The 16522-nt window shown below is 37.1% G+C and overlaps 1 protein-coding gene across 1 annotated transcript in view; it reads right to left on the bottom strand.

Moving 5' to 3' along the window:
* Window positions 1-16522, bottom strand: part of ADAMTS19 (ADAM metallopeptidase with thrombospondin type 1 motif 19) — a 150545-nt gene that overhangs the window by 89501 nt on the left and 44522 nt on the right. Inside the window, exon 7 of the mRNA XM_075410652.1 lies at window positions 9357-9400. Within this exon, the coding sequence (XP_075266767.1) occupies window positions 9357-9400 (44 nt within the window). The remainder of the gene's footprint in view (window positions 1-9356; window positions 9401-16522) is intronic.

The following is a 16522-nucleotide window of genomic DNA, read 5'->3' as shown; positions in this document are numbered from 1 at the left end:
TACAACACAGCTTGAAAACAAAGGTTTGGTTGTCTTGGTGTGAAAACCTAGCTCTCTGGTTTCACTGGAGTGTTGCCATTTAGTCCAACTCAGCAAAACGAGCGGCAAGGTAAGATGGGACTGCATCTTAAGAGTTTTGCTGGAATTAAGAAACTTAATAATTTTTAAAACTGAATTTATTATATCTAAAAAAAAGAAAAAAGTTGAGGCTTGCAATAGCAGGTGTCTGGATTTGTTAACTGAGCACGTGTATTGTAGTCCCATGTTCCTCTGCTCTCCTGAGAAACCACACTGAGCATGCATCTCTCATTTGACATACGATGACACAAAGTAGATTAAATTCTATGTATTTATTTTGTTTTGGGTTTTTTTTACATTTGTTGGAATTCACATCTGACTAGGTTCTGCTTTGCTGTACTTAAGGACAAGTAACCCACCAACAAAATCAGGTTTTATTCTGTAGACTCTAGAAGTCAAAATTTCCCTGATGATTTTAAAAAATCTTGTGTATTAAAGGTATTTGTATACCAGACATACTGTACTATCATATGGGTATCACTTCCTAGGGAATTTTTGCATTTCTAAACTTCTACATATTTCAAATTATACTAAAACATCCTAGCAATATCATAGGAGAAATCAATGTTCAGAAGCTATGTGTGAACATTGTAATTATTCATGCAGTCGCAGCTACTGGATACACACCTGTGCTACAGTACTTTAAATGAAAACAAAAGTTCATGAAGTGAAATTGAGTGAGATCTCTATGGCTAGCTTTTCCAGCAAAGCACTTCAAAGATACTCCTGCTCTCGCTGTATGAGGTATTCCTTTATATACAGGTCAGTGAACTTATTATAATCTTGCTGTAGAAGACAACATTGTATAAATGCAAAATTGTATGTATTGTAAAAGTTATATGAACGGCTTACATTGTGTTTCACATTGCAAATCTCCATAGGAAGTCTTTTGCAGATTAAACGGTGAACCCAGCTCTCTGAACATCAGCAATCTGACAAAAATTATCTTTCCTTTACACAGGATATGTGTACATACTTCAGTATGTTCTGTTCAGGACAGTTTTTGTATTTTGGGGTAAATAAACTCACAGGGCAAAAACTCAAAGCTTACAACGTTTCTGCTGTTTTTGCAAATTTTGCATAGCAGCAAGCTTGGAGATAAGGCACAGAATATTTTTGTCCTAGACAGTTTAACAGACTGCACCGATGTCTTCACTGGGAGAGATTTGCTGTGGTTGCTGCTCCTCATCCAGTCTGTCCGTCCAGACACTCGTGCTCCCACTCTGAATTCCCTATGGCACCCAGGACAGTAACATTCACAACAAAAGAAACAAATTTAATTACACTAGTGATGAACATCAGACAAAAATGCTGGTCACAGTGGTCAGCTGAAGGGCTAGGTGTACATCTCCAGGTATGGCCAACTTAAGTCAACAGAATTTTAAAATGGCAACCTTAAATAGTATTTCTTTACTTAAAACACAACATTTTTCACCACTATCCAGTCTGACTGTATGCAATGCTAAAACATTCCAAAAAACAGATGTATGCACACACCTTACAAAACTCACCTTTCTAACCTCCACTGATTTGTTCTCTAAGCATGCCTCTTACATTTCCCTCTAAAAGACTGACAGGACTGCCAGTTCCCCACCTCTCTGCTATATATGGGGCAGGACCTATACACAGGTTCCATACTCTATCCTGTGTAGAAGCAGTTCTGGCCCAACCCCTGTTTTCAGCCTTATCTGTCTTGTGGAGAAACCTGTTCCCAAAAAACCATGCCAATGTTAGGGCATACCGTAAACAACAGGCCTTGGGGCTTATGGATTCCTGTCTGCCCTAACTGTCAGAAATTTCCCTTGCCCCCTGCAAGCATCAGCAAACGAATAACCTATAGTATTGATTTGTAACTGCCCTAAGTGCATTTCTTCCACTATTGTATCTCAACAAAAAAGAACCAACAAAAAAATCCGCTTTCTAGTGAATAATAAGAAGCGAGGTCCTTGTTAGCATCTTCTAAAAAAACAGACACATGCTGCAGGATCCAGTTCTGACAGTGGGGAAGCCCTGAAAGAGGGGGGACAGACTTCCCTTTGCCTCTTTATCCCACATATGTCCACTGAAAACACAGTGGCAGCATCTCTTTCCTCCTTTCCCTTTTTCCGGAGCAGCAGTCCCAACCTCTCCAGCTGCACAGCAGAACCCAGCCACGTGAAGTGCTGGAGAGGCAGAAGGACCAACCGTGCTTTTGGGCTCACATCGTAAGGGCTCCCATTCTGCAGCGCACAGGTATGGGAACTAGCTTCAAATTAGCAACATCAAGTGCCCGCAGGAGTTCAGCCACTGGGGTGGACGGCTCAGCATGAGAGCCTTCACCCTGCTTCTGAGCAGACGGTCAACACTCCCCTAGATAGCTCAGCCAAGGGCAGTTACGCAAGACTACAATAGAGACATTCTCTGGATAAGAGGAAGGGTAACAGCTGGATACAGATGAGGAAGAACAGGGAAACAGACTTCTTCTGTTTCTACAGTGCTGCTGCCCGTGTTCTGTACAACTTCTTTGGCTGCTTGTTCATTGGTAACAGGCCCTAAGCATTCAGCTTCAAAATTTCCAGCATAAACCTACAGTGGACGATGAGAACCTGCCCAATTCTCCATTTCTGTCGTATCTCTTAATGCATAGCCCTGGACTAAATCTTTGTCCCTGGGGACAAGTTTTGGAGGAAAAGGCCAAGTCCTTTGTACTAAAGATCTACAGCTTTCATGTTAGAAAAGAAAACTAAGTAAATCTATCTTTGGCATTTTGCTAAGTTGGATGGAAGACGTGTTCTTTCACTTCATTTTGTTCTGTGGTCTTTATTGTGTAGATGTTTGTCTGATTCCTTACCGGTCATTATTTGTATCCATGCTTTTTAGATCCTTTGCAACAGAATGAAGACCTGATGGTGCCTCAATTTTCCAATATTGTTTTTCTCTCTGCAACACTAGCTGTTACCAGAGATAGAAATTTATAATACACTATACACTATATCCCATCCCCCTAAAAAAATCTGACAAGAGTTTTTAAGGTTCTGTTTAGAGATTGCAATATCAGCATTTTATTGGAAAGTGCTTTCTAGTAAACAGTTTAGATGGAAGTACGTTTTTGGGAAACAATGTTCCTATAGCTGATGTTTTAATTGAAAATGGTATCTGAAAGTACAGAATCAAATTCTACTCTATCAGGTTAAAACTTTTCTTTTTTTAAGGAAACCCTGTTCTTTCGTGATATTGTAAGATACAAAATATTGTTGGAAAACAGCATTTAATTACCTTCTCTCCAGGAGACCACAGTCACAACATTGCACTTACACTCCTCTGAGATCAATGAAATGCTGGAAACCCTGTCTTTCATAAAGCATCAGAAAAGCTCCATTTACTATTCCTGAAACATCCTATTACTTGGGAATTTCAACCAGGACTTTCAGTATAAGCAAATGATATCAGTTCTAAAGCAAACGTGTTTGTGCAGAACAATACAGATGCGTTAGGCAGACAATTATTTTAAAAAAAGATGCCTCACACTGGTGCAGTAAGAAGATAGTATTGAAATAATCAGCTCAGGTATTCTACTTAAGGCAAAAGTTATCTTCGAAATGACTCATAATTCTGACATATTAGGCCAAATAGAACTGAATTTATACATGCCAAGAAAATTCCTGACCTTCCTTTGACAGAGGCGTATTTTTTTAACTGAGTGCAGTAAAAGTTAACTGAATCTGTAAATAGTACTTTTTTGTTCTCCGTTTTGTTGCAGTCAGTGTTACTAGGACATTTTACTAGCTATCACAAATCTTTCAAAACATTAACTATGGTCACAACATTTTACAGAGCACATGTGTTGTACACCTGTAGACTTTTGACAAGGGATGAGAGAAGATATCTCCTGAAGAATAAGATAGCATAAGACAAGGGATAATACAAGGACTCAGGTGCTTAGCATCTGGTATCTGGAAGGGCCTATCTTCAACAAAAACTTAGAATAAACCAACTGCCAGCAGGAGCTGCAATTAATATCAACCATAGGATAGTATAACCAAAGCAACAGCTTTCAAATAGTAGAATAGAGACCTTTTTCTGCAAATTATTTTCAAATTCTACATGATCTTTAAGGATAAATTTACTTGGAGATTTAAAACTTACAGTGATATGACAGCATACCAACATTTTAGATTTTGTTAAAAGCCACGTCATAGGCACTAGAAATGCAGGCAATGTAACAGGCTGAACAGAGAGGAAGAACATGCTGGGTTCTCTTCGTGATTCTCTCACTTGCTAACTCATTGATCTTGTGCAGGTCATTCAGCTCACCAGTAATTTCAGCTGTAGCAATTATGCTCATTCCTACACCTTTTGAAAACCATTGTGAAAAGATCATGCTGCGGAAAAAACACTATGCATCCCTGAACACTTCCAGGGTATCAGAAACTCTCAGGCCCCCTGCTAGAACTTCTGCATCAATCTAAACCTACAACTTTGATGCAAACAGTGAGCTGCAGGGAAGCTACAAACAAAATTTTACAGCTAGTTAAGTAAACAATCACAACTTCCACTAAACACAACTGCATGTTAGTGCTAAGGTTTGCTGAGACATTTTGCTGGCACATGGAAAGATTGGAAGAGGAGGCAGATGGACGGTAAACCAAGGCAGTGAGCAGCCTCCAAGCAGGGCAGTCCACAAAAGGACACAGCCTGCCTTTGAAACAGTCATTCCCTCAGTTCCTGCAGATTAATGAGGCTCCAAAGTGATGCCAGCACAAGATGAGCATCATTTTACATTCTGCCCATGCCTGCAACATTTCACACTAAGAACTCTCTAATGTAGTGTTTCCACAGAAGACATGAGCTAGCAGCAAATAATAAATGTAATCCAAAAGAAGTATGTCTCAGAGACTCAAAATCTTAATTGCTGCAGTGGAAAGGTGGACAAAGGAAGCAAAACTCAAATGTGCATCCACTTGTTTCAAGAAACAGTCTTCCTGTGTTTATTTGCCAGCCTAATCCTTCAAGGGAGTGAGAAAATATCTGCTGATTTCCATCTCCTGGTACTAAGGTTTGTGCAATAACCCACCCACAAGTCGTCCTATGAATCACTGCTCCTTTCAGTTACTTTAATACAATAAAACCAGAAGATGCATGCACAAAAACAATACAGCATGTACTAGCCCCCATTTTATATTTTCTGCTGATTCTTTTAGTACAGACTTCATTTTCTGAAAACCAACTGAACTATTTCTTAGATTTTTCAGAAATTTGTTGAGACATCTGCACTCATAATTTTACCTGGCTACAGCACAAGAGCAACACTCTAAATCACTGCAAATTTAACAGATAGGTCTCTCTGACTAAGCTAACAAAACCTGTTTGGAGGACAGAAATCCCAAAGAAACAGCTGCCTTCTGGAGGAAAAGCATCTTGGACAATTACAGTTCTAAACTAATTTTTTCATTAGCTAAAGTAACTTTAATTCGTATATAAACATCTTCATATTCTTCCAACCCCAGACAAGCTCTCTGTTTGTTTTAATCATAGTATGTCCCCATTGATTGTACAGTAAAGCAAGGTCTGAAACTGCTCTTAAGCTACAGAAGAGCTGTTAGAATTTGTGGAAGAGCAACAGGATCTCACTTCTGTGTAGGAATAGGAGAAAGAGAGCATACACATGAGTGGAAGAGCAGGGGGAAAAAAATAAAAATAAAAGAGTGCTGCAGCCAGCCAACCAGAGGAAGCTAAAGAACACTTGGGTCTGGTCAATTTTGAGCCTAAAATGATTTCCTTGTGGTTCTCCACCCAGAAGGAATTTGACAGGGGCTGTGACAATTGACAGCACTGAAATCAGAGTAGCTTAGCTGAAATCAGTTGACCTGGGCTGACTGATACCACATGAGAGTCTACTTTATTGTTTTACAGAAAAATGATATTAGTCAAGGAAGGCATTCATTAGAATTACTCTGGATTTACAGTGTGAAGTAAGAAACTAGCCCCACAACTCCCCTGGCTACTGTAGAGCTTTCCAAACACTTCTAACAATAGTATAATACTTAATATAACTCTGAATAAAGAGATTCTACTTTCTAAACTGCAACACACCTTGGGAAATTGAATAAAAACCCAGAACTAATTCTTCTATTTCTACTGACTTTTCAAAACTATCAAATATGAACTGCTAACACATTTTGTGCTTGATCACCAAGATTGCCAGAACTTTTTTCCCTCGTTAAGAATGTAAAAATCTGACAAACATTCCAAAATTATGTTTTCTATCATTATAAAAAAAAATTCGTGTATTTGTCTACCTTAAATGCTTTTGTAAAGGAATATTTGGAAGATTGGCACCATGTATTTTGTTTTGAAATCAAGAATGAAAACACATATTTCTAGGGAGCTTTGACACATGTTTTTTTGATTTTGAGTAAACATTTTTTTGTGTTTAACAAGAGTTATTGGTTAATGTTACCTTTTAACCATTAAATCTTCATATAAATCACTCTGTTTAAGAGACAATGAAAAAGTACAAATTGAAGAGTGTATAAGCTCTGCATTTTGAGTGGAACAAGACCAGAAGCACAGAGAAATGTATTCTTTGCCACCAAATACAGGAAAACTTCGCCTGTGTAACAGAGTACCAGCACTTATGCAGTCTGGCTTAAGTGGATACTCACGTCCAGTCTGCAAACTGTGAGTCTTGGCACTTGATGAGTAAACATTAAATCCAGTATTTGTCTGTTTAGTATTCACTACTGGGAAGAACTATAATCGAACGTGACAACCCTTTACAATAATGAGGTCCGTCCTGTAAATGTTTCCTTGTCATGACTCTCATTTCTGCATTGTGTAATGTGCTACAAAGATCTCCCTGACTGCCTCATGTACATGTGCAGTTATGTTAACATTTCACTAAGAATTGCCTTATTCTACTTTTTATGGCAGACAAAAGTCTCTTGTGGTGTATTCTTTAGAGGATTTTTGGGGGTAGGAGAGGCAAGCTCTGGACAGCTGGGAATTTTAGAGTTGACATTACATTGGCATTTTTCATCTACCTTCGTTGGCAAATTGTATCATGTACAGCATGTTAAACATGCTGGAATGTTTTGTCTCCTTTCGCTTATAAACATGTTGCGTGAATATCTGTAGGAAGATGAAACTGCTCTTCCTTACCTTTCATCAAATTTTTACTCATAATCTAATCTAAGTCTAAAAATAACCATAAGGGTTTTCCCAAGGAAATCAAAAGTAAAAGAAAAGAAGTCAAAATGAAACCACCATCTACTTTCAACAATTTTGCTTATAAACCTGCAATCCTAAAAATATTGGCATAAGACACTCATGTCAGTAAGACAATTTAAAAGTTCTCTTCAAGAGAAATGCACAAAGCTCTCCCTGGTTTTTGAACACTCTTCCTTAGATCAGCTCACAGATGATGATGGACAAGAGCTTCTGAAAGACATTATCTTCTCAAGAGTGAGCATGGACCCACAGCACCATAAATGTGCATGGAAGACATGATACACTGAATTTGTGGAAACGTGCTATATGCATCTGCAAAACTAATGATTAAATTCATATATATAACTGATGGAACTACAGGAAAAGAATGACCTTAGCTTTTGCTGCACAAAGGTAGCTGTATGAAAAGAACTACACATGTGAACTATGTTTCAATTCCTGAAGAAAACTCTAAACAAGCTTACACAGAGTGGGAACGCCCACAATAGCCGTTCCACAAAATTCCAAATAAGAGAGCCAAGGTCTCTACTTCATTTTGCTTATCATGATATGAAGACTACAAACTCTGTGCACTTATGATTAAAGCACTGCCTCATTTTTTCATTTCATCCAAGTTTCTTCATCATAGAAATGTGAATGACTCATACTTCAGTCAGTTCAATTTTATCTCAATTACAATTCCACGAATAAATTCAGAGATACTCATTCTGTTATCTCCACGGTTCAGCCAAAGAGGAAACAGTTTTCAAGGAATATTCTTGAATGCATTCATTTCATTGGTGAAATCCATACAGCAGCCTACCCTGATTTACATTAATTGGAAGTACCCCATATTTGACGTTCAGTTCAGATCAGCATAAGATGCTAAAGACTTCTGGTCTCATAGCTTCCTTCTTCAGCTGGAAGGAAACATTCTTCACTTAGAAGACAAAAATAAACTCCTCTGAGCACCAAACATTCATGCAAAAATCACCTAAGACCAAGATAATGATTAGTGGAAGAACACTATGAATCCTTAACCCCTAACTGCTGTAAGAAACATTCCATTCTTCATTTAGAAGGATTCGTTATTCATATCCATCCCACAGACATGATCATATAGACTTGGGATGATGGAGCAATAAAAGCAAAAAGACTAGCAACCACTGAGGTAATACAGTTTACAAAAGAGTTCTCCTCAAGCCTTTGCCACTGAAATTAAACGGGGTGGGGGTGATGGAATCTACTTTTCCTCTATGTAAGAGGGAGCACAAGCAAGACAATAGTTAATAGCCCATTACTACCATCCCAATCTTACTGAAACAATTTACGTTCCGAATACTTGCATTTACATATAGAACAGTTTAAGGTTTTCTATTAGCCAAAAGAAATTCTAGGGTAAAATCATGCCATGCCATTCTTCACTTAGTGTCATGGTATATTTTTAGCCAGAATTACAACTGAATAGAAAAATTGCTACTTTTGGCTACCTTTTCCAACGACCTTTACCCTGAAAAACTGTCTTCCCAAAAGGGTGTGAACTAAAGTAATGACTGTTGATAGAAAAACTCGGTGTAGCTAGCACTCACTTTAATTGAAGGTGTCAGAAGACGCCTTGTACAATAATTCACATCCTGTATTCTTCTGAAGTTACATAGTTCATACACTGTATCACTCTACAATATTACATTATATTCTTATGGAAACTTCTTTTAAACATCTTGGCCATATTCTTACCAAAGAGAAATCCACTGCATGAAAAAAGAATCATAAACTTTTGTTGAGCTTCATATTCTGAATTAAGAATATTAACGCAATTTGATATTGAACTGGCAGTGAGATTAAAAAGGAAAAAGATTTAAAAGTTTGATCTACGAATGAGATGGAAATATTGTACTTAAACTATTTTGCTAGAAGCATAGAGAAATCTAATACAGTATTTTTGCCATTTGAGATGTATTTTGCATTTTAGCTAGTTACAGCTATCCATCACCGATGCTGTTCTTACCTTTAGCTTCACATCTCTATTTATGTAACACTTATTTTATTAAGTGGTTTATACGCACGGTCTCTTACATTTATTTACTTACCAACAGTATCACATGGTTCGTCTTTATGTACACAGAAATCCTTCCTAGAGTTGAGGGGAAAAAGAACAACGTTAAGCAAGCCAAGCTGTTAGACTGGTAACGACTGTGTGACCTATTTACAAATATTTCGTATGGCTCAATGAATAAACACAGAACACCATTATCTCAACAAAGAACATGAGGAAGCAAAGGCCAGGATTACCCAGAACACTTGCACTTCAGTTTATTCTCACAACAGATTTAGGAGTAATCAGGTGGCAAAACATATAGCACATATTTAAATTACACTGTACCTAATTGCTGGGTTTTTTTCCCGAAGTAAGCATCTTGAAATGTAACAACTTTAAACTTAGTTTTTCTTTCATTTGAAATGAAAATATCTTCAGTGCTTAATATCACGTCCAAAACAGCATTGTAATCCAGCCTTTAGATCAGAGATTGAGTCAGAAAATTTTTGTGCTAAAAAGCCAATGGTTAAAATGACAAATAGGAATACATTCTGGAGAAGCATTTCTGCTAGGGCATCCTATTCTAGCAGTGAAAGACTTACAAATTAACTCACTGGGAGAAGACTATCCTATCTCCAACACAGACTTCAGTCCAGCCTTACCTCTATAAGTAAGACTGCTCAATTGCATGAACTGGAATAAATATTTCAACTCTGCATTAAACAACACTTGCTTGGGATTCATTTGAATTTCATACCTATTGTACCTGTTCTCAGAGACACGTAACAAAGTTATCAAAAGACCAAACAAAGGAAAAGCTGCTTTTTACTGGAGTGTTTATAACTCACGCTGATTTTTTATTTTAAGTAAAAATAGGGCTGCTAAGGTGAACTGTGGAGAGGTGGAGGAGGGAACCAGCGAGGAAAAAACAACAAAAAACCCCACCACATATAGCATCTAAGCAAAATACAACCTAATTACCTGAACTTCATTCCGACATGTGCTCAAATAAAGAAGATTCTGTTCTGTAGCTACACTACAGAGTAATGGTCTCTTGTTAGAGAGGGACCACACAGGCCAGAGAGATTTTATTTTTATATTCTGTCTATGAAGCTACATAGATATACACACAGATTGATAATGATAAAGATACATACATATATCTACACTCATTTTCCAGGATCAAAATGCAAGAATTGTTTGGTGCTTGAGATGAGAGAGTAGGCTAGTGATTCTTTGCATTTCCACAGGCGTAACTACTCCAAGAGCTTTTTGCTTGTTTGTTTGATTGTTTCCCACAGAGTGATTTAGACCCAAAAGCAGTTTCAAGAGGCCGGCAAATTTCTGACACTTGTTAAAGGCCACACAACCAGAGTCATGGAGTTATACAGCTTTTGATTTTCCAGTCACCATTGCCAGATAATTACAGAGTAGAAAAGCAAAAAAACAGTGCTAGAAACAAATCTTGTGAATAAACTGATAAAGAAAGTCTGGGAATCCACTTAGAAGAGCCCTGGAAATAGAGCCAAAGGTGGTGAACAAGAAATTATAATAATAAACAGAAGGAAGTTCTTTTATTTTTTCAAACCTGCAACAAATTACATCAATGCACTGGGTTGTAACACAATTCTTTGTTTTGTGCTATGTGACACAAGGGACTTATTGTCTTGTTAAGTAACATGACAGAATGATTAGAAATATGGGACTTGTGGTGAAGCAAGAGAGTATGTGTAAAGACAACCTAAGGACATAGATTGTCTTCCACACACACTCCTACAACTGCCATAAATATTAACTGATGTAACAAGTTAAAAAAAAAGAAAGCATATCTTCAAATGTACAGGAATACCATGTGACATTTTTAAACCACCAATATCCAAGAGGTTTCTGCTTATGCAATAGCTTTGTTCTTGTACACTTACTGAGCTGTTTTTGTTTTGTTTTTCCTTCTTGGTTGACTCTGACTACGGTTATGCTACGCAACCAGAGTTTCATTATGGGACTTGGGGGAAATGGTTGGGGGCTATGATTTGGCAAGAGGGAAGTACAATAAACCATTCTTAGTTCCTGAATTACATTGAAAGAATGTAATACCTCCTTTAATTTCCAAGAGCATGAATACATTACATATATTTGAGGCTCCTAAGCAAAGATTTACGTATATAGCAAGACCTACCAACGACTCTCATAGAAATCGTTCTCTAATTCGCACATGGTAACTTAAATATTCCATCATATTATAACAACAGTCCTGTGTGTGTATATAACATACGCACACAGATATATACACAGATATATACACACCTCTATGCTTTTAAATATATATATATATATATATATATATGGAATTGGCATATCGAAACTACACAAGACAACAGAGGATACGGACTCTTCCAAGTAAGAGGATGTACAAAACAGAGCAATAAAGCACACTACAAAGCCCTCAGGAAAGCCACTAAGATTATTTGCCTTTGTTGTTTTCTGCCTTTCTCTTAGAAAAACAGGACTAAGATATTAGAATTACCTTTAATGCATTTACAAGCTTTTGTGACACAAGTTAGTAACTGAGTCTAATACTGAACGCAAGAAACTGGTTAAAGCACACTGAAGTCCCCCTCTAACCAGTATCCAGCACAAAGCATCCATTACTCGAACTGTTTACTTTGCATGCAAATGGAAGGTAAAACAGGTCCCTTATTCAAGTGAGAAAAAAGAGGAGCTCTCATGAGATTTAGGACTGATTTGTCCAGCTTGAATGAGCTGGCTAACCCTAGAAAATAATTCGAAGCAAGAATGGGTAACCACTAATATATTGTTTCAGAAAAATGCATTTAGTGCAGTTTTAATCAACTATATATAGCATTATGAAGGGCCTTCACAGCCAATAAAGACTAACTATCCAATTTCCAAATATAAACTATCTCATTACATTATCTTTGTTAAATAAATGCTGATGTGTAGACGGGTTGTACAACAGAAGACATCAAGAACAGCAGAAGAAGACTAAAGAAGAGTCCAGACTTGTTCTTTTTGAATAGTTCGCACTAATTTTTCATTTTAGACAAATTTAACACTTGTTTTAGGCGTAGTAGTCAAAAGACTTATTTCTGTTCAAGCCGGTGTCCTGGTTTTGGCTGGGATAGAGTTAATTTTCTTTCTGGTAGCTGTAATGATGTGTTTTGGATTTGGGATGAAAATAATGTTGATAAACTACTGATGTTTGTTGCTGTTGCCAAGGACTTTTCAGCTTCAGCCAGATGGCCTGGCCTACCAGGTGCACGGGAAGCTGGGAGGGGACACAGCTAGGGCAGCTGACCCAAACTGGCCAAAGAGATGTTCTATTCCATATGATGTCATGCTCAGCATATAAGCTGGGAGGAGTTGGCTGGGGGACAGTGATCACTGCTCGCAGACGGGCTAGGTATCGTTCATCAGGTGGTGAGCAATTGCATTTGAGCATCACTTGTTTTGTACATATTATTGCTACTACTGTTCTTATTATCATAATTATTATTATATCTTCCTTTATTTTCCTATTAAACTGTCTGTACCTAAACCCATGAGTTTTTACTTTTTCCCATTCACCTCCCCATCCCATGGTGTGGGGAGGGAAGGGTGAGCGAGCGGCTGGCTGGTGCTTAGTTGCTGGCTGAGGTTAAACCACAACAGCCAGTTTACCATTTCCTTCCATTTGCTAGATTGGAGAAAAGAAGAAAGAGAAAAGGACAGATAATGGATTTTACTCATCTACCAAATCTTCATTCTGGCTTTTAACTTCTTTAACCTTCATATTTTGAAAAAAGTAATGTAGGCTTGAAACAGCAGTCTAATTCCTGCTGTTGTCAACGATTCTACGACTTAAAACCTTTTAAGCCATATTTAAGGTGTATTGCCCAAGCAACAAGTTTTCTCTAATCATAAGATTTTTGTAAAGAATAGCTACAATTAATGGCCCCCATGGCAAAAAACATTATCATCATATTTGCAAATGACTTCATTTGTACTGTGTTAAGTGAATAACGACAACACTGCAGATGTTCTTGTCTCTTCATGTAATAGGAAACGATTCCCACAGATAAAGTAAGCACATACATACTAACTAAAAAATGCATTTTAGGGAGAAAAAAAAAAACTAAACAATTTTGGAGTTAATGAACCACAAGATAAATTACACATTTACTATTCAGTTCACAAACGGACAACGTTACTATCATAAATGCTATTTCAGAAACTGTTTAGTATTTTGATGGTAAACCTCAAAGGCAGCGATATGCACTGGACAGTGTATTTTAGCAAATCAGGAAATACTGTATTTAAATATTTTAAATAGTTAACAGATCAGCTAGGCTCTGTAAAGTTGAACTGACATTAAAAAGGATAATACAAATAAATAGGCCTTCTTCTAAAGTTCATGTTTCAGACAAACTAAAAAATAATAACAGTTCAGAAGTGTGATAACTGAACTAATAACTGAATTAAACTTGTAGCTAACATCTCACAAGAGATACAGAAATGTTAGGAAGCCAAGGAAGTTGTTTTTGAGTGGAGTCCAATAGAATCTAGACTCAGCATTGGCATTAAACAATGATCTGGAAGAAAATAAGACAGCACTACTGGTAAAGTTTGAAAATGAAATGAGATCTGATAGAATATTGATAGGAATGAAGACAAATCAATTTTTAAAGATGACTCATCTGAACGTTTATTTCAGTGTAGCCAAAACTGGACCCCCAAACGTTATCATACACAGCAACAGCATGACAACAACAATGAAAAGAAATGAGTATTTCAAAATAGGCAGTAGGAGCGAACAGTATTCTTGGATAAAAATGGAGAAAAATATCGGCACCAGTAACCGTTGTTCACACACTACTGTGTCCAATTTTGGTGCTTATGCTTCAAAAAACAATTTGGAAAATAGGAAAAGGTCTGGAAAGAGCTAAGAGAATGATTACATGTCTGAGAAACAGGCTTAAAAACCTCTTTAAGTTGATCTAAGAGAAAGATGAGTTGTGACCTGATCACAGACTACAAGTATTTACACAGTGAGGAGCTTTCTAACAGCTCTTTAGCAGGAAAGGGTACAAAGCGATCCATGATTGGAAGCTGAAGTAACAAAAATTAGTAATAAGACACAGCTGTCCGTTCTGAAAGTAAACAACTGTGGCAATCTTCTACTCCAGAACACAGTTAATTTTCCATTCTTTTAAATCTTTGTCTCAAGACTGTCTAGCTTTCTTATTCACCAGAAGAATAAAATGTAAAAACAACCGACCAAATTTAATGTTAGAGACTTGCACTAGACAATCAGTGATTTAAAATTCAGTTTAGGTCCGTGTAATGCTATCTGACAGATCTGTACGAGTGAATAGAACATACACAGCCTGAATACTAAAGCTCAAAAGAACAAGCTGACAGAAACAGGTAAGCTCACGCAGATTTTTCTCACATATAAAGCATTATCACTTCAGGGACTCAAACACCTTAAACTTAGAGCAGAAAAAAAACAAAACTAAACCCAAAACAAACAGCATGTGATGACTTAAAATTAGCGAGAGTTTTAAAATACACAAGATAAAAATACATCTCTTACAATTAAAGTGATAACTACAGGAGATTGTGGGGTTTTTACAAAAGACACCTTTGATTCTGAAGTATGCTTTTTTCACGCTACCATACCTCCTTCTGCATCTACCATCCTATTAGTAAATAACTAGTAGTATGGACATTTAAGAATCTCATTAAATCCTGTGATGTCTGCTGTTGATGTCAAAAGAAAAACAGTAAACACTGTAAAAGTTTGCAAAAAATGTTAGAAGTGTTGGCAGTATTGAAATTACAGGGATGAAAAACTAGCACTATGAAGACAAAATAAAGAATAATTTCTTCTCTCACTATGCACTTGCAAGAACTCATTTTTCCAGAGCTGAATTTCACTAGAAGTTTAAGGACAACAGTAGTAGATTAATAATCCATCTCTATCCCATTATGCCTCAACCATTTTGGACTGCCAAACACTGCAACCTTTTTAGGTGACCCCGTAATCATCGCTTCTGTGTACGGATCATTCACATTCTTCCAACTCTGAGTTTCTCAAGGAGGTATTATTGGTTCAAACCATTATCATCAGAAAGGCAGCAAAAAGCAAGGTCAGGAAAAGAACAGTACTTCTTGTGTGCATTAGAAGGTAGTAGCAAGGCTTAAAAAATTCTTGTCCAAGCTTTGGGAAGGGTTCTGTAGGGCTGGAACGATTGGAAATGAAACAGTATTTAGCAAATCTAAGTGCTGTTTATGTCATTGTCGACTTTTATAGAATGAGGCACCTTCTTACAGTGAAAACGTCTTGCAGCACTGCTTCAATTATTTATGACTCAGAGCAAAGACATTTCAGATAGTGCAGATCAATATGAATAAAGAGCTGATGTACACTGTGAAAATGGAATATCACTGTCTATCTGCTTAATATTAGGAGAATCAGATCAAATTCTTCTCTTTGTCACAAGCACATGTGAAAACGACAATTCTGAGAAGCAGAATACAGAACTTTTTTATTATTATATTCATATGTACACATTTTTCTAAAAAACATTCTGACTTATGCACTGGAAAAGCAGCATGATGCATAACTTTTAAGTGAAGATAGATTCTGCCTCATTCTTGTATTCTTGTTTTGTTAATATACTTTGAATATTTCATTACCCTTTTTGCAATAGGGGCAATATAACAATGTACATATCATCCTGCAGCAATCATGGATGCCATGGGCCTTTTCCTGCCTTACTTTCTACTACCTCATTCAAGTCAGACAACCTATGCAGATAGCAACTGGTAATACCATCTCAGTGGCCGCCAAAATAGCAGCTCATCTCCCTGCATGCGCACTCTGTAACTTAAAAGCCAAGGAAGATGTTGATGAGCTGTGCTGTATTTCTTCCTCAAAGTACTTCCTGATATCTATATCTCTAAAGTAATAGTGCTAAATTACAACTGTGAATGCAATAGTTTTATCAAGAGAGTCCTTAAAACAATTTCTGTCTTAATTCTCACATTCTCCTTATACCTAACCTCCCCGGGGATCTTCTCTAAATACACTATTCAAACTTTTTCTTTCTGTCTTTCTTTTACTTTATGGCACCATATTTTAAACAGGACATTACTTCACCAGAATAAGCCAAATTAAACGGAAACTAAACAAAAATACACAGCCTGAAACAGGAC

The sequence above is a fragment of the Opisthocomus hoazin genome, chromosome Z (assembly GCF_030867145.1).
Source record: "Opisthocomus hoazin isolate bOpiHoa1 chromosome Z, bOpiHoa1.hap1, whole genome shotgun sequence".
NCBI lineage: Eukaryota > Metazoa > Chordata > Aves > Opisthocomiformes > Opisthocomidae > Opisthocomus > Opisthocomus hoazin.
The sequence above is the reverse complement of the archived record's forward strand: the minus strand, read 5'-3'. Positions and strand labels throughout refer to the sequence as shown.